This window comes from Myripristis murdjan, chromosome 11 (genome assembly GCF_902150065.1).
Source record: "Myripristis murdjan chromosome 11, fMyrMur1.1, whole genome shotgun sequence".
Taxonomy (NCBI): domain Eukaryota; kingdom Metazoa; phylum Chordata; class Actinopteri; order Holocentriformes; family Holocentridae; genus Myripristis; species Myripristis murdjan.
In genome coordinates, this window is record NC_043990.1 from 31,087,111 (window position 1) to 31,111,198 (window position 24,088).

Here is a 24,088-nt window from a genome sequence, read left to right on the forward strand (position 1 = left end):
GTCAAATGCAAACTTTGCAAACAACAGTTTGCGTATCACAGCTCAACGACCAACATGGCATATCACCTAAAACGGTAAGCTAACATGTCTGTGTTAGGTTGCTCCGTCAGTTTTGAGTATAAACATATCAGAATTGGCATATTTCAAAGTTTTAGTCTAATCGTTTTATAACTGCAGGCGCACACACCCACGACGACGGCAGCTTGACATAAACGGAAATCATAGGCTATGATATTGCGTAGGTGCACGTGATGCAACGCTGTCAGAGCCGACCGCCTCCAGTGTGTCATTCACATACCTGCTAACATTTGAGTAGTAAAATCCGGGAGATTTTTGTGGTGGGGAGCAGCAAAAGATGCACGGGGATATTAGTGCCTGCCGAGCCGGTTAAGATCTACAACACTTCCAGGTTTTTAATAATTAGTCCTCGGCATTGTATGACACAGGCTGGAAAATGTGCACTTTCATTTACAGTTCAACATTTCGCCGTGTGTTACAGCTTCTGTTAAACTAACGGAGCTGTGTGTAGGTAGGCATGTTCATGTCCCTTTAAGACGCTGTACTACGTGTACAGTGTGTGTAGTCACGTGACTCCACCCCTCCAGTCTGCAACAAGAAGGGAAAGAGACGCTGAGGAAATGGAGGACGGTTCAAATGTAGAAGCGGCTGCAGCTGCAGCTGACGTAGCTGAGTTATTCACAGACAGCACAGAGTTAGAGTTGCACTTCTCATGCATGCAAACTTGTCGCCTTTCGGCTACAATCGCCGTTTTTTTTGGTCAATCGGGTCATTCACGTGAATCGCGTAGTTTGGAAGAGACGCCTGGCTTCCGAGTCCAATGGAGAGTTTTAACGTTAGTTTGAAGGAACCGCCTTACGTTATATTAGACCTTGTATAACGTTATGCTTCGAGCAAAATGGCTAACATTAGTTAGCAAGACAAGCGGGCCATATGATGCTGGAATTTCCATTAGCAAGATAGCGAACTATTAGCCAGCTAACATTAGCTAGTTCTAATGTTAATTCCAGCATGGTCTGCTTGTCTTGCTAACTAACGTTAGCCATTTAGCTCTAAGCATATGCTTGCTATGTAAGGGCCTAGCCTTCCAGCTAACTAGCAACTCCCATTATAGGAGGGGGGGTACACATTGCCATTGCTCCATCTAGCAATGGCAGCTTAAATTTCCTTCCATTGCAATAAATAGGTCCAGGGAGGCATACTATCAATATCACTGTCAAATAAAGCAGAAAATGCCAAACCAAACACTGTCTTTGAAAAAAAAGAACATTTTAAGTGAAACTAGATTAAAAAAGAAAGAAGAAGAAGATTAAAGAAGAAGTAGAGCAGGAATGAAAGCATCCTGACTGGAAACATCACAAACTGGCATGGGATGTGCACAGCCCAGGACAGGAAGACTCTGCAACGAGTGATTAAAACTGCCCAACACATCATTGGCACCCATCTACCAAGCATCAGTGATATCGGGGAGGTGAGGTGGCTGCGCAGAGCCAAAAGGATCCTAAAAGACAACACCCAACCCAGCCACAGCCTGTTCACCCTGCTGCCATCAGGCAAAAGATACAGAAGCATACGCTGCCGTACAACCAGACTACAGAGCAGCTTCTTCCCTCAGGCTGTGAGACTACTAAATGCACCATCTGAACTCCTCCAGGCTTAATAAGGCCAGACAAAAAAAAACTTTGGGTTCCGGTTCCCGACCGAGTGTCCCATTTAACCCCCCGAGTCAGGTTATTTTATTGGCCTCTGTGTAAAAATAAAATAAAAAAATAAAATAAAGGCACTAGGCGACCGAGTGTGACCTTGTTGGCATTGGTCAAAAGTTAAGCAGGGCTTTTATTTTGATGTATGTTGCACTCGCCTTATTTGTGATGTTCTCCCGTAACTTCGGAAAACAACTTCATGGAATCACGCGCCACCGACAGCACTGGCTGGAAAGAATGGACTTCCGCACGGTGTGTGTGATTTGTCCTCGCAAACCACCAGCGAAAATAATCCGACTACATGAGAAAACCTTTGCAGATGTAGCGAAAGAGGTGAAACAGTGCCATTGTAGATTTGCAAGTGCAGCAGGCAGACATGACGGGGGATCCGTCATGTTTCCGTCATGTATTCGACTTCAGGTTAGATCTGTGTTGAAAAGATCGATCCTCCGATTTTGAATAGATTCCCATTTGTGTGGAATATGAACGTATGTCTATGGAAAATTACATGGAGGGAAGTAAATCTGGGTGGCACAACCCCTCCAGTCGTTTCTCCTGCACCACCAAGAAAAAAACATTACAACAACTGCACCGGCACTGTACCAGTCCAAAAGGCAGAGAAGCTTTCCAGGCTACAGCAGCGCACTGACATAGATTGTGTAACAAAGCGAAGAGGTGCCACTCTGCTCTATTTTCACTCACTAACAGCGGCACACTGGCTTAGCTTGTCTATTCAGAGAAGAGGTATCAATTTGGCTTTTTTTTTTTACTTATCTGTGTTATCACATGCATACTAACGCTCATTCATTGGTAGCTGAATAGTTAGGTCTGTTTGTAAGTAATTTACATTTTTAAAACAAATAATAATTTAACATATTGTTAAATTATTGGAGTCACTGGTAAACATCTACTCCTGCAAGATAATTTATTATGTTCTACAACTCATAAACATACACTAACACAACATACCAAGTGTTTGAGCATCATATCTCTTCTGGGCTACAAAAGGTGGTCCTAGCCATTTTTGCCAGTCTTACAGCCAATTTAATTATCAATACCTATATTAATTTGTTGTCAAATGACACAATATAATACAAGTATTAATGTGTTGCATAACTAGACAGGCATGTAATTCAGTAACAGCTCAAAGTGCTTTTTAATAAAACTAACCAAATCAATATCGGATTGAATCGAATCGGATTGGATCGAATTGTGATAATCGATTCTGAATCTTGTGAATCGGAATCGAATCGATTCTTGAAATCTGAATCGATACCCAGCGCTACTTCAGGTACCTAGCGCTGCAATGCGAGCCAGAGACACCTCCCTCTGCTAGTAATAAAGCTGCTCCGTCCGTTAAAAAGGTGGTAACTTGTGCAAATATTGAAATAATTATATTTAAAATGCAACCCATGCATCGCTTCCGAAAATAAAAAAAGTAAAATAAAATAAAATCTCTACCCACCCATCCTTCCCATGAATAAATAAAATAAAATAAATCCCCCCTACCCATCCTTAAAATGCTAAATAAAATAAAAAATAAAATAAAATAAATTCCCTACCTATTCATGCCCTTAAATGACAAGGAACCGGAAGCCAAAGTTTTTTTTTTTGTTTGGCCTAATTCTGTTTTCTACACAATCAATCAATTAATCAACCAAGAGGGAACCACATTTTCATTTCACTATACAACCTGTTGTATAATGACAAATAAACTTCCTTGTATCCTTGTATCCTTGAATGTGCCCACCCAGTAGAGATGGCATCAGTAGCGGAAACAGTACTAGAAATTGTTACTCAAGTAGATGTATCATTACTGTGCTGATATTTTACTTAAGTAGAAACAGAAGTGCTATAGTAAATATCTACTTAAGTAAAACTGAAAACAACCTCATTGCATCTAACAAAGTGCACACTGATTTTAAATATTTCCCAAGCAATTCTAGTGGGATGAATAGTACAATGTAGTAGTGGCACTAACACAAACTACATTCTTTTAACTGGTAATTTTTTAATTTAAAAAAGTGCATGAACAATAAAGGCAGATTACTCTTCGCTGCTAAGTTAATGTTTACTGTGGAAGGGTCTAATTTGTCAATTTATCATGGCCCAGTTTCTGAAGCCCATAAAATTTGTACTCTGTGGTGGATGTCATTTGAAATGTTACTAAGTACAATGCTTCAGCAAATATGTAGTTTAATAAAATTACTGACTGTAAAAATGCTCAAAAAGTACAAGCACACAAAACCTACAAAATTGCAATGAGTAAATGTACATGTAATCACCCCAAGATGGAATACAGTGTGACGTGCTCTGCAATCTATTCATTTTTTGCACATGTACTGACATGTAGTTTTGTTTAGATCAGCATCAGTGAAATTTTATCCCTAGGTTACTTCACGAGTAAGCTTGTCAATTGAAAGTATTCCTAACACCTTCCAAATAACAATAACTGAGTACTGACATGCAGACTTGCATAATGACTGAGCATTTCTGGCCACAGAGGATAGTTACAACATGTTTTTAAAACCAGACAAGCCTTAAAGCTCACTTAGTATTTAGTAGGGAAATAATAGTAAAGTAAGTGAAGTGTGTGTGTGTGTTTTTTTAATGCAAACAAATGTGTACAAGAAGTTACTTGATCCACAAAATGGACTCTCTGCATAGCTTACAAGTTTGTATGAGTGGGAGGCAGCAGTTTTTTACATCTCTTCAACACAGGTGAGAGTAAACTGAAAGGTAAGTTATCTGAGTGGCTCTGTTTTGAATCAGTCTCCTTTACTGAATCACTCCCATTCAGTGAACAAAAGATCAATGGTTTATCACTTTGAGGCTCCAGCTACAGTTGAGTTAGGTTACTTGTTCACTTCATCATTCTGTGTTGCAGAGTGATGCAGTTCTCATGTAGCACCACTGAATAAACTAGTTACCAAATCACTGAATGAATCATTTTGGTGTAATAAACTGTGGCACTCTAGCAGTTTCACATCACCTCCACCCCCTTCATGGCTACCATCACCGTGTAACCAGCATTTTGCTTTGCCAAGGTAGACACACATAGTCTTAAATATTCTATTGCTAGGGCTGGGCATGAAAATTCGGTAACTTTATGGTACCTCAAATGCCTCGCAACTACAAAGTAGTCTTGTGTCAAGACCGCACTGGTTGACCTGATGTGTGTGTGTATGTGTGTGTGTGTGTGTGTGTGTCTTCCTGATGCAGTCAGCCAGACAATTTGGAAAAACACTCGTTAAATCTGAATCATTTTCATGCAGAAGTAGGTGACCTCATAGTTTTATTCTTGACAGTGTTAGGAATTTGTCTCTGAAACAGCATGCTTACCACAGGATGTTTTAAGACTCCACCAACTCAGTGCATTTGCTTAGAGAATAGGTTACAAAACTGGGCATCAAAATTGTATTTGAAGGCTCATTGTCAAGGTGTCTGATCTGTCTTCCTTCCCTCCAAGCCTGACTAGAAGGGAAGGTTTGGGTACCGATGTGGCAACATATGTACCCAATTCTAAAGTGATTCTCTGGATGCTGTGTCTTCATTCTCACACTGAGGGTGTGTGTGTGTGTGTGTGTGTGTGTGTGTGTGTGTGTGTGTGTGTGTGTGTGACACTTAAGTGATATGGAATGTTTTCTTTTCGTGGGCGTTGGTAAATATTTTAAAACATTTCACTCTTAAAAATATAAGTAGCCGACTGAATGTACCTCAAAGCGTCACTTTTTTGTGCTAGTCATTTCAGTGTTTGTCTCTGTACTGGGCCTGTACCTGCTCTCTGGACCTTTTCTCCTCCTCCACTTGAGTCTGAAGAATCTCGGCTCTGAAATCTCTCTTCAGCTTCATCCGCCTGCTGCTGCAAAACTTTAATCTTTCTCTTGACGGCGTCGAGGCTGTTGGCTCCAGCCATCTTGCTGCTGCTTCAGCTCGGTAGAGATATTTCAACCTGAAGAAGCAGCTCGAAATCGGTCACGGAGAAGCTGTGCAAATGCAACAAGGCCCGCAGCTGAGGAAACAGCGCAGATCTACCTACGACAGGAAGTAGCAAAGTTCCCTTTTCATTCCGACATAACTGGCTCCGACAGGCCTGATTCTGAACTTTTCTTCGTGGCGCAAATGGATTACTGTATTCCACAGAGAATACAATGCTTCAAAGTGATGGAAACAGTTGCGTTGTACCACCCGTGCCTCCTCCCAGTTGAAATCACGGTGGAGTCTCCATCCTTCATTAGGCCATGGGCCAGACGTGTCCCCGCCCCTCAACACACACACACACACACACACACACACACACAGCGTCACTCAGGTCTTCCATAAACGAAATAATAGGGAGTTTAAGCAAAGGCGGATTGTGCGGCGGCTACTGCAACCGGAAATGGCTCTCTCCCGACGCTCTTGCCGTAGCTGTCAAATCCACAGTAGTCAAGTTAAGCAAACTGCCGCGACAGCGTTTTCCTCAGCATCAACGCTGTGCAGTTTTATTAATTAAAAGTGTTACACTCATAGTGAGTGTGAATAGTTTTTTTGCTATTCAAATGTATTGTCATTATGCCAAGTGCAGGTAGAAAGCAAAACGGAAAGATGTGTGCATTTCGGACAATAATTTAAAGATTTAATTAATAATAATAATAATATATTAATAATAATAATTAATTATTGACAATTAAGCACACATCTGATCGGTGTGTGAAGGGATAGTTCAGTGCATGACCTGCATGACGTGCAAGAACACATTTAATTTCAGAAATATGAGGAAAACTATTTAACTGACACGCCTATATCACGCGTTGTAGCGTGAGAATGATCCTTTCGCCGTTCCTTTCCTTTCGCCGTTGTAGATCAGGCGACTAGGGAATTTAAACACGGGCCGCTACGGCAGTCCGCTACGGTAACCGGAAACGGATCGGCACTCGACATATAAACCTGCCTGCCGTAGCAGTCCATTCTACTACGGCACAAAGCACACTTCGACGTAGCCACACAACGCCGCGAACAGCTGAGTGATTTTTTGCACTTTGGGCGCGTTGTTTGCATGAACAAGCAGACAATAATCTGAAATAAATACGAGGAATATAAATCCATCATCCAGGCAAAAAGCAACACAGTTGAAGCTGCAAGGAATGCTGGCAAAAAAAAAAAAAAAAAAAAATCACCGACTGTGTCAATGCGTAAATTAGTGGGATTATAATCTGACTTCCCCAACATGACGGCACGAGTAGATTTGACTATAGTAACATTTGCGTGTTCAATAAATTAATGTGTCTCCCACTCAGCTGCAACATAGCTCGATAAAAAGTAAGCCACCTTTATGGTACAGAAAAGCCAGGGTTAATCCTGAAGTTAGCTCGCTAAACCGAAATCCACCTTTATGGTACAGGCCTCTGGTAAACTGTTTGTATGCGGCTCGGGTGGATTTTTCCTTGTCTGTGATTGGTCGCATGCCGCAAACACCGCCCTTTTTATGTGAGCGCGCACAAATCTAGATTGGAAAAGCCTGGGTTGATAGCTGGCTTTATGGTACCGAAAATCCGGAGTGCGGATGTCTGGTTAAGTGAAGCCAGATAACTAAGAGAAAGCCCGGCTATGTTTGTTTGCTTCAGTGTTTAGTTTATTAATAAACAGTCATTGATGCAATATGACCTGAGGCCTGTACCATAAAGCTGGATTAACATAGTCAGGCTTTCTCTTACTTATCTGGCTTCACTTAACGAGACATCAGCACTCAGGATTTTCGGTACCATAAAGCCAGCTATCAACTCACTAATTCAACCCAGGCTTTCCAATCTAGATTTGTGCGCGCTCACATAAAAAGGGCGGAGTTTGCTGCATGCGACCAATCGCAGACATGGAAAAATCTATCCGAGCCGTATACGTCCGAGGAGTAGACAATAATCATTAATAAATACGAGGAATATAAATCAATAATCCAGGCAAAAAGCAACACAGTTGCAGCTGCCAAAAGCCGCAAGGAATGGTGGCAAAAAATCGCCGACTGTGTCAATGCGTAAATTAGTGGGATTATAATATTACTTCCCCACCATGACGGCACGAGTAGATCTGACAACAGTAACGTGTGTGTTCAATAAATGAATGTCTCTCCCACTCAGCCATACACTCCCGCAGGGGAACTGGCCCTCTCTCACAGTGAGGGGCCTTCAGTTTGAGTTTCGTCAGAATCGTCACTTTGATTGAACTGGTTTTGATAGTTCATTTTATAAAGCATCTGACGCCTCGTGTTTATTCTGCTGGTTAAAATATTATTTCACTGTCACATAAAGACAGTAAAACATTTAGCATCAACTCCCATGTGGACTTTTCAGGGCAGACTCCCTAAATACTAAATATGAGCAAACTAATGGAAACCTAAAGGAGACCAGAGGCTGGCGTGTATTTTATCAGACTTTTATTTAACTCTCTGAATTAAATTCCCCTAATTTATTTTCATAAACATAAAAAAAAAAAATACAAGAAGAATTGTAAAATGTATTAATTTTAATTTTATAAAAGAAGAAGAAAGGGAAAATGGGCAGGCCATTTTCCAAGAGAGCTGATTGGTCAGTAGGTGGGGCTTTTCTACCTGCTGAGCTCTTATCCTGAACTTAACCTGCTCTGGAGCAGGTTAGGTGTTCAGCATACGTTACCACGGCAACGTAGCCCGATAAAAAGTAAGCCACCTTTATGGTACAGAAAAGCCAGGGTTAAGCCTGAAGTTAGCTCGCTAAGCCGAAATCCAGCTTTATGGTACAGGCCTCTGTTGAGTCATGTCAGTCATTCCTACAAGCTACACAAATGGTTTACAAATATTAATGGAATAACATTGTGTAGTTTATAACCTTTCAAATATGTTTTTGTTTAATCAACAATTCATTTTTATTTTTCCATGTCCCAAGTAGCCTATATGGCATTTAATTGAATTTCACATAGGCCTGTTTCTATCATAAGAGGCTACACAAATACTTCACAATATTAAGGCTGCACAAATTAATGGTATAATATAAAGTAGATTTGCAGCAAGTTTTGAAGCATTTTGTTGTTGAATCAACTTGTTTTTATTCAACTTAGGCGGCAGGCCTATCCAAAGTAGGCTATGCCAAGTTCAAATGAAACACACTCACAGGCCAACAATGGCTCAATTTTAAACCAATTCTGTCTGTGTTTATGTTTGACACGTGCTGCATAGACGCGTCACCATGGGAACCAAGAGTTCAGTGAAAGGGGTGGGTACCCGCTGCCGACGGCTGTTTGCTTAACGATTTTGACTGCTACGGCGATTGTGCCATAGCAGCCGCACTTCCACCTAGTGGAGCCGTCCTGCTTAAATTCCCTACTACCGCAGACAACGCCGGCACGACGGCTCAAGTCTCGATCAGCAGAGCGCAGATCCATTTCCGGTTGCTGTAGCCGCCGCAAAATCCGTCGTTGCTTAAACTCCCTAGTGTTCGCAGCTCGGAACCTAGTGTGCTCCGAGCTCTGTGCGCTGTTTTCTTCGTATTTCAGGTTGCTCCACTTACATAAACAGGTTATCTGCAGGTTTCACCTAATAAAATTTAAGACTTTTCAAGACCTTTTTAAGACCATTATGAATGGGGGTGAGGGGGGGTCCGTTTTATTTTTTCCCAAAATCCGTATTTTACTACCCAAAAAGTGTGTTTTTAATGTTATTGACTGAAATGTTAATGACTAAAATGCACACCAATAAAATAGAAATTACTTTTAATTAATTGACGCAACAAATAAATGACACTTTATTTATTTATCTAACAATTACGTTGTTATATCAATAAAAGGTGAAAATGATATGTTATTAATGATTGAACAAAAATGGCAAGAGGATGCATCAGTAATTATTTCACCTGAGGAGTAGATGTTTACCAGTAAGCTTGATTCCAATAATTTAACAATGAGCACGTTTACATGCAGACCTTATTCCTGTATTAACCGGAATATTCGCAATATTCCGGTTGCGCACGTGTCATGTAAACACGCACCGAACCCGATTAAGGTCATATTCCGGTTGGAGAGAATTCCGAATAAGACCCCTGGAATATTCCTGTTCCAACCGGAATATTGGGGCATGTAACCACCTTAGTCGGAAAACTCCCCGAACCGGAATATTCAGTCACGACTGCGCATGCTCGACTCACAAGGACTTCTGTGGCGTCTTCGTTGCTATGGTTACCTGCAAGCGGCAAACGGCATGGCGAACAGCAGCAAGAGCCAGGAGACTGCAGTCCACCTTCAGCTAATGAAAGACTTAAATATCACGGAGTATATCGATGGGAGAAAACATAGAACTAGCGACAGAAGAAGAAGAAAAAGAAGAATAAGACGAGGAAGAAGACTTCTTCGTCTGTTTTTCCGGCAGACCAGACGCCTATACGCGTGCTGCTGCCCCCCGCGGCTGAGTGACGCATTACGTCAGAGAGTGGAATACGCCGAAACACGGGGGCATGCCAAGTAACATGTAAACGGAATATTCCAGTTGCCGCGGCGCAGTTACCTTAGCCGGAATATTGAGCCGAACCGGAATATGGTGTGCATGTAAACGTACTCATTATGTTTAATTATTATTTGTTTAAAAAATTTCTTCTCTGTTTTGTTTTGTAAATTACTTATCAAGCAGACCTACAAATTCCTACGAAAAGTATTGCACTATAATTCGTATATAACCCACATAATTGTGAACCAGAAAGTTGTGATCATGTGACGTATGCGCTGCAGGCTGGTCTTTCTGTGAAAACAAAATAAATGGCGGACATTCCTTTTATTCTCAGTGGAAAATGCAATATTTTAAGATAGCTTATGCACTCAAATGCGTTTTGATAACATTTCTAGCGGGAAATGTGCATTTTATTTCCAAAATCTTCGTTCAGTTAATGTATATGATGTTTACTTTGTTAGTTATTACGAAGATTCTTTCAGGTTCCTGTCGTTACTGTGGCTGTTGCTATGGACGCTGCTACCACTATCGCTGATGTAGCTTCCGCTCGGAAGTATTGTCCTCACTGTCACCGTGGAAATCTGGGGAGGGAGGCGTGGGGTTAACCAGGGGTGTATTCAACGACGTTACGATACGTGACGTTGTCTCATTGAATGGTGTGTTTGGTTGTAACGTTTTGTAACGGAGGGCAACATGCCTCAGAGGTAGTTTTCCTCCGTTTTGTGGGCGTGTCACAGGTGTTATCCAATCAGCATCAGCCTGTATTTAAGCCTCCGTGATTTAAAACAATAGTGCTCCATTATGGCTTTCAGTGTAGCCTATGTTTAAAATTTTACCCATCATTTGAGGAGGTAAAAGCACATGTATGTGGTAAGTGTGATGATAGATCAGACATAGTTTATTGTTTTTCTTCAATAATATGGCAACTTTTATTCAACTTAAAACACATTTGTGTAGGCTTATGGTACAATTCTTTGAAACAATGTTTAACAATAACTGTTTTTTTTTTTCATAGCGGAGATTGAATGTATTGCAGTACCCCTATAATTAATGATCCATTGAAGGTAATGTCTGCTCACACACTTCTTCGGCTACAGTTGCGAGGAGAATGGCCCTCCGGGCTTCCATACTCCCAACGCTTGCGTAATGCAACAGGTTGTTCAGAGCTTTATCGTTTCTGTTAGCTTGACATTACGTACCGGTACGTCTGCGCTGAATACACCCCTGATCTCACAGAAGTCCGTGAAATGAGCATGACCTCCTAATAAGGCATTGCATGCTCCTCGCACGTAACCTGTTTTAATCATAGATTTCTATGGTTTTAATTCCGTGTGATCACCACACAGACAGCATCCACTGAAAGTCTACGAGGATCTCGGCTTCAAAGACGTCACGCTGTGGGTGGTGGTTCATAGATCCCAGAAGTGCAAATTTAATCGATATTCTGGAAAAAGTCTGATTATTAGCCATAACGTTGTAACCATCCAAGGCAGACTTACCACGAGCTATGAGGATGTGTAACAATGGCATGTGCTTCTGCCGAGTCCACAAGTCCCGTATAATATCAACTTTATTTTAAGAAAACACGTTTTATTTGCAACGTCATATCACGGAGAAGCACTACATTACCCATAATCCTAGTGTTTATCAGCGACGTGTCTGATTTGACTTTCATCAATAAAGTCAATAAAGTATAATAAAGTCAAAATAGCACTAAAGTTCTTGACCTATGGAGTAACATATCTCAGTGTTAAACCAGTGGGCAGTTCCTGCTCCTCAGGAATGCCCTTTGAACCTTGCACCTGAGACACTTTTAAAGGCTTACAGTGCAGCAACAAAAAATGGCACAGACATTAGTTCTGGAGAGGGGTACCAGAACTACAGATTGTAGTTCTGGTACCCCTCTTCCCAGATATGTTATGAAAAATAAAAAAATATATATATAAATCTTTAGTGCTATTTTGACGTGTTGCCGCGGTTTTTCCACCCGCTCTGTTTCTCTGACTGAAAGGGTTGTGTTCAATAGCGTAACATATCAGCATATTATCAACTTTCATGCACTTTATTACACTTTATTGACTTTATTGATGAAAGTCAAATCAGACACGTCACTGATAAACACTAGGATTATGGGTAATGTAGTGCTTCGCAAATAAAACGTGTTTTCTTAAAAGTTGATATTATACGGGACTTGTGGACTCGGCTGAAGCACATGCCATCGTTACACAACCATAGCTCGTGGTAAGTCTGCCTTGGATGGTTACAACGTTATGGCTAATAATCAGACTTTTTCCGGAATATCGGTTAAATTTGCACTTCCGTGATCTATGAACCACCACCCACAGCATGACGTCTTTGAAGCCGAGAATCCGTGTGTCCAGCACGGATCCTCGTAGACTTTCAGTGAACACCGTTTGTGTGGTGACCACACGGAATTAAAACCATAGAAATCTATGATTAAAACAGGTCACGTGCGAGGAGCATGCAATGCGTTATTAATAGGTCATGCTCATTTCACAGATTTCTGTGAGAGCAGGTTAACTCCACGCCTCCCTCCCCAGATTTCCATGGTGACAGTGAGGCAGGGTTGCCAGGTCTGTGAGACAAAAGCAGCCAAACAGCAACTCAAAACCAGCCCAAAACCCGTCCAACCTGGTATAAAAAGGGCCCAAAAATCAGCCCAATACCAGAACTCAAAATATAATATGGGATACCTTACTTCAGCTGACAGGCACTGGGCACGAGTGGTGCTGATGATGTGATTGGTCATGTGCTGAGTGGCCTCTAGGGATGGGCGATATGTTATCGTTTGCGATATATCGTCAAAAAAATTCCCCACGGTAAGAATATGTCATCTCGCGATAATAACGATAAACTCCTGTTGATGACGTAATTACGTGCGCAACGCACTCGCCGCTGGCAGCCGGCAGCTCACACGTGTAGCCAGTGTTGCCAACTTGGCGACTTTCTCGCTAAATCTGGCGACTTTCCAACTCCCCATGGCAACTTTTTTTGTCAAAAGCGACTAGCGACTTTTCCTGGTGTTACTGGAGACTTCTTGTATTTTGGAAACTGACATGAAAGCTCGTATCGTTCCTCGGCAGTTCCTGTTCTCAGCGAGCAGCGGGTGCTGCCGTGAGCCCCTCCCCCGCCCCAAAGTCCTCACAGGTGGTCACAGCCTCGAGCCGCGCGCGGCAGTCGCAGGCAGCTGCAGTCAGGAGAGGAGCAGAGAGGAGACCCACCACTCTGCGGCCAGGCAGCAGATGAATCGCGCATGCGCAAAGCCGCTGTTGGTCCCGCCCTTCCCGTAAATTTGTAGTTCTAAAACATATTTAGGATGTTTTTTACTCACTTTTTGTCTCTCCCACGACGTTATTCCTCTCCTACAGCGTCCATTACAATCACGTGCAAATTGCCAATTATGCAAATTAGGCGATGACGTCATTTGGCGACTTCTAGCGACTTTTAGGACAGCCAATAGCTACTTTCCTTACTGAGGAGTTGGCAACACTGCATGTAGCACAATAACAAGCATGGCGGAAGGCAGGGCTGATAGCGAAGAGCTCGTTGCTAAACGAGGCTCCAGCTCGATTATCTGGAACTGGTTTGGCTACAGTAAGTCTGACGTGGGGCAAACATCTGTCATATGCAAAGTTTGCAAAAAAGCGGTGATTACAAAGGATGCAGTACAGGTGTACTACTTAAACTTAATTGGTATAGTTTAGTAGCGTATTTGACTACAGTAAGTATTATTTTTGAGCAGTATTTGTGGGGTTCTCAAGACTGAATGCGGTGATAGATTTGTAGTCAAAAAGATGGAGTTGAATTGTTTTATATTTTTTATCGTCACTTTTATCGTTATCGCAATAAATGCCAGAAATTATCGTGATAAAATTTTTAGTCCTTATCGCCCATCACTAGTGGCCTCACACAGCATTGGCATATTATTTGTCTGTGGAGCATGTGACATATGTGGATAGTTTATATGCTGATCTGGCCCGGAGTCAGTTTGACAGGATTTGGATATAAACATTGGTCATTCAAAATATGAATCTTTATTCATGTCTGCCCAAACCCAACCCGCGGACAAAATTTGTTACCCACGGCAACACTTAAAAAGTAGCCCAATTTGGCGGAAAAAACGCGGACTTGGCAACCCTGCAGTGAGGAAAATACTTCCGAGCAGAAGCTACATCAGCGATAGTGGTAGCAGTGTCCATAGCAACAGCCATAGCAACAGCCATAGCAACGATAGAAACCTGAAAGAATCTTCGTAATAACTAACAAAGTAAACACCATATACATTAACTGAACGAAGATTTTGGAAATAAAATGCACATTTCCCGCTAGAAATGTTATCAAAATGCATTTGAATGCATAAGCTCTCTTAAAATATTGCATATTCCACTGAGAATAAAAGGAATGTCCGCCATTTTTCTTAAGGCTCTCGCTTCGGGGCTCGCACATGCGCGCTGATTGCTCGTGCTGCTGGAAATTCGTAGGAATATGCACGAAAATTTGTGCATAACTTTTCGTATGATATCATACAAACCGTTTCATGAGAATACGTTGAACAATTCAACTACCAATGAATAAGCAGTAGCATACATGTGATAACATAGATTGAAAAATGAGCCAAAGTGATAAAGCTTCTCTGAATAGACAAGCTAAGCCAGTGTGCTGCTGTTAGCCAGTGAAAATAGAGTGGCAACTCTTTGCTTTGTTACACAATCTATGTCAGTGCGCTGCTGTAGCCTGGAAATTTTCTTTGCCTTTGGGACTCATACAGTGCCGGTGCAGTTGGGGTAATTTTGTTTTCTTGGTGGTGCAGGTGCAGGTGAAACGACTGGAGGGGTTGTGCCACCCAGATTTTCTTCCCTCCAATTTCAGGCCTGTCAAGTCAGGCCTTGCTAAATTTGCATTCAGTGAGCTATCGTGTTACCATCGTTGTAGTCATAATATAACAATGAATTGTTTCGGGAGGTTTTCATTTAGCATTTGAGGTAGCTTACGGACTGAAAATTAAGACCTATTTAAAATTATTTAAGACGTAAATTCAGTGCATTTAAGTCTTTTTAAGGCCTTAAAATTTGATTTTCTAATTCAAGACTTTTTTTGACTTTTTAAGACCCCGCGGACACCGGGTGAAAATGAATCGTTCTAGTTAGCTGCGGCCACAGTGGACCACATGTGCCAATCAAATGTTAACTAGTAATGCAGTTGGCATAGCTGTTATTATTAAGCCAAAGTGTTATATACACATCATGCGTCATTATTATGACAAGAAAATATTTGGACGAAATCGTTTACTAATTTGGCATTCAAACAACATAGGCATACGTCATCAAAACGCACCTAAAAGCCCCATAAAAGTTGTTTTTTAAAAGAATGTATAGAATGACAGTTAAAGTTAAACACGCTGCAACATTGCTGAGATTGGACTTATTCAAAATGTTTTGCTCAAACAAATGAACATCGTGTACTTATCGGTAGAAAAAAAATACGTCCAACCTAATGACGTGTCGGAGCAAAGGCGTGTGTGTTTTGTGTTTTCTCGAAATGCTGACAGCAGTAGTGTAGCCCATGAGTGAACCATCTCGCTTACGATCACTCTCTGAAGATGAGTTGCCAGCTAGCGTGGATAACTTCCAAACCGCAAAACAATAGACCTAATATACCTAACCCACTTCCCTTATCATGAAGTAAAATGTACAGCAAGATCAGTCAAAGATGCCTTGCTGTTGCGCCGGAATTGGAAAGACATTGATGCCACCGATATAAATTTTTATGACAAGATAGATACATTCCTTACTGTCTTTAACAAAGACATTTGTTGCCACTTAGTTGTGTTGTGTTGTGTTGTGTATACACGCACACACACACACACACACACACACACACACACATATACATATATATGTATGTGTGTATATGTATGTATATATATATATATATATATATATATATATACAATGGAGAGCTGGCTTCGCAGGGGGCTGCCCTCCAGGACACAGTTGCATGGGACCCTTCCTCCTGTGAGCGGCCCTCCTGCTCAACTCCGAACCATGGGACTCCCTGGTCCAAGGTGGTCATCCGCGGTCGGAAGAATGCCTCAAACGGGGCTATCCCTTTCCCTCCCCCGGGCCTCCCTCTCCCACTCTCCAACCAGTATGCGGTCCTATCTGCGGATGAGAACCCGGCGTTCCCGTCCGATGCCTGTGTTTCCGTGGTTGCACCTCACTCGAGTTCGGACCAGCGTGCGGTGCCTCCGCTGCACACTGTCCCGGCTGTCTCTCCACCGTCAAACACCGCAGCCGCCCTCCCACTCACAGACGCCGCAGCGGTACTCCCACTGACTGACACCGCGGCTTTCCCACCACTTGCGGTTGTCAACACCTTGGCTACTCCCCTCCCGGCGACTGACGGTGCTCCCGGTCCATCCCGCCCCGTGGGCTTGGTGTCTACTGGTTCTCTAGGTCCCTCTCCACCACAGGGTGCCGGAGCGGCCAAGGCTCCCCGCCATGGTTCTCTCAAGACCAGCCATCGCTCCGGTACGCGAAAGAGTCCTCCATCCTGGCCCTCGTCCTCGTCTGCCCGGCGAAAAAGTATCCTGAGGGAGGCGGCGCGCAGAGTGAGTCACTCCGGCACGGCACAGGATCATCCAGCCACAGCTAGCTCTGCTGCCCCTCCACACACTTCACCTGTCCACTCAGGTGAGCAGCGGTGCTCGTCTCCCCGTCCCCTTTTTCCCCCAACCACCTTGATCGTGGGTGACAGTATTACAAAACATATGCGCTTTGTTAATGCCATCACCCACTGCCTGCCAGGAGCCACAGTCCCAACTTTAATAGAGAAACTCCCTGAGCTACTCCAAGCTCTTCCATCCTCTGTAGAGCGTATCGTCCTGCATGTCGGGACAAATGATGTAGTCCGCGGCCAATCAGAACTAATTAAAAAGGACTTCATTAAAATGTTTAATCTTTTAACCAACAGTGATAAGTCAGTTTTTATCAGTGGTCCCCTGCCAACACTTGGCCACGGTGCTGAACGCTTCAGCAGGCTGCACTATTTGAATCTGTGGCTTCAAGCAGCTTGCAGGGCGCATGACTTTGTTTTTATTGATAATTTCAACTTATTTTGGAACCGTCCTTCCTTTTATCAGACTGACGGTCTTCACCCTAGCAAACTAGGCAGCCACATGCTGACAGTAAACATGCGCCATGTAATTAGGTACATGCCCCCCAAATCCCCACAACCCAAAAATAAATGACTTCCTGGCTCCGGCCTCTCGTCTTCCTCTTTGGTAGTAGCTCCACTTACACATTCCTGTGATAGCTCCCCCTGCTGTTCACCAAAGGAACACGCCGCCCTTAACCCTACAGTGCCCAAGTCACAATATGGCCCCATTGATTGTAATTTCCCCCCGATTACTATTTCAGTTATTATCTCAGTTCGACCCAACTTACCACAGCCACGGAGAAATTATATGCGCGCTCAGAACCTATTACCTCTTAAATGCTCTAGAACTCTTGCAATGCCTAACGAAGTGGGATCCAAATCCATTAAAATGCCGCTGTTGAATGCCCGCTCCATCACAAACAAATCGTTCATTTTAAACGATCTGTTTATTAGTAAGGACCTGGACTTTCTGTTTGTTACTGAGACTTGGCAAAGGGACGAGGAATATGCATCTATGAATGAGTTGTGTCCACCTGAGTGCTCTTTCATTTGTGCCCCAAGGACAGCAGGCCGTGGTGGGGGTCTGGCTCTAGTGTACAAGAACTGCTTTTCCACCAGGAGGGTGACCTCCGAAACTTATTCTTCATTTGAACTATTAATCACTAAAGTTGGGCGCTCCCACCCCTTTTATTGTGTTTTAATTTACCGCCCCCTTGGTATTAATAGCTCCTTTCTGAGGGATTTTAGTGACTTTTTAGCTTCTATAATTAAATTTTAGAGAATTGTAATGCTTGGTGACTTTAACGTGGCTGTAAATGATACCACCAACAACTTTGTTGTAAATTTCTTAAACATCACTGAATCTTTTAATTTCTCTCAGCACGTCAGAGGCCCGACACATGTTAAGGGCAACACTCTGGACCTTGTTTTTAGGCTTGGTTTAGACATTGACAGTGTCTGCTCTGAGGAACTGCTTGTTACTGACCATAGATGTATTCTCTTTAACCTGTCATTTACCACTGATATGTCATCTGGAAGGCATGTGAAATGCTCACGTTTTTTAAATGGCCTCTCTGCAGAGAAATTTTCCTCCGCTTTTACCAAGAGTTGGGTGCAGCCATACAGTGCTGATGTTGATGTCGATACTCAAGTTCATACTTTTAACTCTTATTGCTCTGTCATTTTGGATGAAATTGCTCCTGTGAAATCCCGCACTGTCCCTGCAGCTAATCCTTCCCCTTGGCTAAATGATGACATTCGTTGTTTCAGACGCAAATGTCGGAGAGCTGAGCGCCTGTGGAAGTCCACCAAGCTCCAGGTTCATCGTCTTTATTTTAAAGAGCTCTTATCTGAATACAATTCCATGGTTAAGGCGGCAAGAGCATTTTACTTCGCTAATCTTATTTCCTCTAACAAGAGAAACCCCAAAGTCGTCTTTGACACCATTAATAATATTGTTGGTGCACAACCTCCTGCTGTATCTGTATTTTCTAATGAAGATTGTAGTAATTTTCTATTGTTTTTTGTGGACAAGGTTGCTAGTGTAAGGGCGGGTATATCCCCCGCCTCCATCGCCCCTCTCCTTGTCCCGCCTAATCGGCAGCCAATTTTAGATTGTTTTTTGCCCATCTCCTTGCAAGATTTAACAGAACTTGTTAGTGTTATGAAGATCACTTCCAGCCCGCTAGACATTTTGCCTACAACACTGTTGAAAAAGGTCTTCAACTGTGTTGGCTCAAGTCTGCTCTCCGTTGTTAACTGCTCACTGGTTTCAGGTTGTGTCCCTTATTGCTTTAAACAAGCGGTTGTTCAGCCCCTTCTCAAGAAACCCAATCTGGACCCTTCCATTTTAAGCAATTACCTGCCTATATCCAAGCTTCCATTTATTTCAAAGATTTTAGAAAAAGTTGTCGCAAACCAGCTAGTCTCCGCCTTGAATAAGCATAACATCTTTGACAAGTTCCAGTCTGGATATCGTCAACTGCATTCCACAGAGACGGCTCTTCTTAGAGTCTCCAATGATATTATGATGGCCTCTGATGCTGGTAAATGTACTATCCTTGTCCTGCTTGATCTCAGTGCGGCTTTTGACACAGTGGATCACTGTATTCTTTTAGACAGACTGAGAAATTGGGTTGGCATCTCAGGGGTTGCTCTAGACTGGTTTGCCTCCTATCTCTCCGATAGACATTTCTCTGTTGCTGTTGGTCCCTATACGTCCAAGTTTGCCTCCCTGTCCTGTGGGGTGCCTCAGGGTTCGGTTCTGGGGCCAATCCTGTTTGCACTTTACATGCTCCCCCTCAGAGATATTATTAGTAGTTTCAAGGATATCTCTTATCATTTGTATGCGGACGACCTCCAGATATATTATTCCTTTAACCCTGACACGATGAATGGTGTCAATGCACTGCATAATTGTCTGTCTGCAATTAAGGATTGGATGGCCTGTAACTTTCTCCAGTTGAATGTTACCAAAACTGAGGTACTGATTGTTGCTCCTGACAGTAGTGTTACTAAGGTAGCCAGCTGTATTGGTCCCCTGACCTCAAACATGCGGCCCAACCTAAGAAATCTTGGTGTTACATTTGATCAGGCCATGCACCTCGATGAGCATATTACTAACATTACTCGTTCATGTTTTTTTCATCTTAAAAACATTGCTAAACTTAGATCTATAGTATCTCATTCTGAACTGGAAATGATTACTCATGCCTTCATCTCATCTCGTATAGACTATTGTAATTCTCTCTTTACATGTCTCAATAATGCATCCATCGACCGCCTTCAGTTAGTACAGAACGCTGCCGCCAGGCTGCTGACCCGCTCTAGGAGGTACTGTCACATTACTCCGGTCCTGATCTCTTTACACTGGCTTCCTGTTAGTTTCAGGATCCAGTACAAAGTGCTGGTACTGACTTATAGAGCCCTACATGGTCAGGCACCTGCATATCTGTCCGACTTGCTCCATGCTTATGCCCCTAGTAGGTCCCTGAGGTCTGCAGATCAGGGCCTACTAGCAGTCCCGCGTACTAGGCTTAGAACCAAGGGGGACAGAGCCTTTGAGTCTGTGGCTCCTAGATGGTGGAATGCACTTCCACCTGACCTAAGAGCTGTGACCTCTGTCAACATTTTTAAGAAGCGGCTCAAAACACATCTATTTAAACAGGCTTTCCCATAGGATTACGCCACTGTTGTATTTGTATTTCCTTGTATTGCCTTTGTGTTTCTATTGTTTTTATTGCATTTTTATTTCCTTAGCATCACCTTTTTACACTGAGTATATATATTTATATTTATATTGTTTTATTACCGTCTATTGTATTTTTATTTCTTTGAATTGGATTTGTATATTGTTTTTATTAGTTTTGAGCATTTGTATTTTTAACTTGTAAAGCACTTTGTGAGCTCTCTCTGTGAAAAGCGCTATATAAATAAATTTTACTTACTTACTTACTATATATATGTGTGTGTGTGTGTGTGTGTGTGTGTGTGTGTGTGTGTGTATATATATATATATATATATACATACATACAGTACAGGCCAAAAGTTTGGACACACCTTCTCATTCAATGCGTTTTCTTTATTTTCATGACTATTTACATTGTAGATTCTCACTGAAGGAATCAAAACTATGAATGAACACATGTGGAGTTATGTACTTAACAAAAAAAGGTGAAATAACTGAAAACATGTTTTATATTCTAGTTTCTTCAAAATAGCCACCCTTTGCTCTCATTACTGCTTTGCACACTCTTGGCGTTCTCTCGATGAGCTTCAACAGTCTTGAAGGAGTTCCCAGAGGTGTTTAGCACTTGTTGGCCCCTTTGCCTTCACTCTGCGGTCCAGCTCAAGCCAAACCATCTCGATTGGGTTCAGGCCCGGTCACTGTGGAGGCCAGGTCATCTGCCGCAGCACTTCATCACTCTCCTTCTTGGTCAAATAGCCCTTACACAGCCTGGAGGTGTGTTTGGGGTCATTGTCCTGTTGAAAAATAAATGATTGTCCAACTAAATGCAAACCGGATGGGATGGCATGTCGCTGCAGGATGCTGTGGTAGCCATGCTAGTTCAGTGTGCCTTCAATTTTGAATAAATCCCCAACAGTGTCACCAGCAAAACACCCCACACCATCACACCTCCTCCTCCATGCTTCACAGTGGGAACCAAGCATGTGGAATCCATCCGTTCACCTTTTCTGCGTCTCACAAAGACACGGCGGTTGGAACCAAAGATCTCAAATTTGGACTCATCAGACCAAAGCACAGATTTCCACTGGTCTAATGTCCATTCCTTGTGTTTCTTGGCCCAAACAAATCTCTTCTGCTTGTTGCCTCTCCTTAGCAGTGGTTTCCTAGCAGCTATTTGACCATGAAGGCCTGATTCACGCAGTCTCCTCTTAACAGTTGTTCTAGAGATGGGTCTGCTGCTAGAACTCTGTGTGGCATTTATCTGGTCTCTGATCTGAGCTGCTGTTAACTTGCGATTTCTGAGCCTGGTGACTCGGATGAACTTGTCCTCAGAAGCAGAGGTGACTCTTGGTCTTCCTTTCCTGGGTCGGTCCTCATGTGTGCCAGTTTCGTTGTAGCGCTTGATGGTTTTTGCGACTCCACTTGGGGACACATTTAAAGTTTTTGCAATTTTCTGGACTGACTGACCTTCATTTCTTAAAGTAATGATGGCCACTCGTTTTTCTTTAGTTAGCTGATTGGTTCTTGCCATAATATGAATTTTAACAGTTGTCCAATAGGGCTGTCGGCTGTGTAGTAACCTGACTTCTGCACAACACAACTGATGGTCCCAACCCCATTGATAAAGCAAGAAATTCCACTAATTTACCCTGATAAGGCACACCTGTGAAGTGAAAACCATTTCAGGTGACTACCTCTTGAAGCTCATCGAGAGAATGCCAAGAGTGTGCAGAGCAGTAATCAGAGTAAAGTGTGGCTATTTTGAAGAAACTAGAATATAAAACATGTTTTCAGTTATTTCACCTTTTTTTGTTAAGTACATAACTCCACATGTGTTCATTCATAGTTTTGATTCCTTCAGTGAGAATCTACAATGTAAATAGTCATGAAAATAAAGAAAACGCATTGAATGAGAAGGTGTGTCCAAACTTTTGGCCTGTACTATATATCTATATATCTATATCTATATCTATAGATATAGATATAGATATAGATATATATATACACATACACACACATAACACATATACATACATTAAAGATGAGTAAGTACACCACTATCTGTATCTGTTCATTAGTGTACATTAAATGAATGAGTGTACACTATATACACTAAATGAATGACTGTACACGAAACGAATAAGAGAGAAAAAAGAGAAAAAAAGAAAATCAATCAACAGTGCTATTCAATATCAGAGATGGTAAAATTAACCAGTCAGGAAAACACCATGGTAATAGAATGTCAGAAATTGGAATTCAGTATGGTTGAATATAGTATGGCAAACAGAATGGCCTTTTGGCTGTTCTTTGGAGACTGTAAAATGATGTCCTTATGACAGATTTTGTCATCCTTAACACCATTTTCAGACTAAGTATCATTCAGCATGCCTGGGTTTGCGAGTTTTGCAACTCATGTCTATTACTGACAAGTTCAAAGCAGATGCTTGCAGAAATAAAGTTCAGAATTAAGTTATTTCCTATAAAAAGGCATACCATAATTCCTGTCTGTAATGTGCACATGGTCATGAATTTGTCCACAACTGGGAAGAAAGCCACACAGGGCAACATTAAACTTTCTAAAGGAGAAAGGTCCTTGTTTTTTAGTTGTTTGTGTACAGGCCACTTAAACAAGAATTGTGATAGGTGCATCACTTGCAGACAGTGTTACCAAACTCATCCCAGTATTTTGCATTTTGAAAGGAAGGAAAAGGTTATCTACAACAGTTCCGAACTGCAAAAGCAAAGATCAGAGAGTTGCGCAACTACCTTAACTTATGGCCACACAGGGGCTGGCAACAATAATGGCATTCTTCCCATCTTGCCTGTACAAGTGAAGTGTACAAAGGGAAATCAGATGATTGAGACATATGTTTTTCTGGACCCAGGAAGCACAGATACCTTCTGTTCTGAAAAAATGGTGAACAGGTTGAACACTACGTACAATCTACATACTATAGGTCACAATACAGCAGTGCCAAATTGTATTATTAATGGTTTGGAAATTTCGGGATTTTCTGGCAAGCACTTCTACGAATTTCATGGTGTGTTTACCCAGAAAGAAATGCCTATGTCCACAGACAATATTATCAGTGATAAGCTGGCTAAGAGGCCTTATCTTAAAGGTATTCAGATTCAGAAGAGCTGACATTGACTTGTTAATGCCACTAAGTTAATGGAGATGCCAGTTACTGTTAACAGGACTTTCGTCGGCAGGATTGAGGAATTGCTAACTAACCAATACAACCATGACGTCAATGAGAGAACCTTGAAAGACGAAGAAGAGATGTCAAGAGAGGAAAAGAAGTTTATGGAAACTGTGGAAAGCTCTGTTCAGCTTCAAGAAGGGCACTATAAAATTAAACTGCCTTTCAAACAAGAAGATAAAACCATGCCAAACAATCTCTGCATTGCAAAGCAGCATATTAATGGTCTTAAAAGGAAATTTCACAAGGATGTACGTTTTCATGGTGAGTACACAAACTTTCTTGCTGATGTCAGTTCCAAAGGCTACTCTGAACAACTGCCACAACATCAGTTGAAAAGTGAGGGAGAGG

The 24,088-nt window shown here is 42.1% G+C and overlaps 1 protein-coding gene across 2 annotated transcripts in view; it reads right to left on the reverse strand.

Annotated features, from left to right (window-relative positions):
* Nucleotides 1-24,088, reverse strand: part of LOC115368117 (tropomyosin alpha-3 chain) — a 66,078-nt gene that overhangs the window by 31,885 nt on the left and 10,105 nt on the right. The window contains exon 1 of one of the 2 annotated variants that reach the window (XM_030064107.1): nt 5,499-5,947. The exons of the other annotated variant lie outside the window; for it this stretch is intronic. Within the exon in view, the coding sequence (XP_029919967.1) occupies nt 5,499-5,637 (139 nt within the window). The 5' untranslated portion in view covers nt 5,638-5,947. Of the gene's footprint in view, nt 1-5,498; nt 5,948-24,088 lie in introns of those variants that run through there. 2 annotated transcript variants of the gene reach the window in all.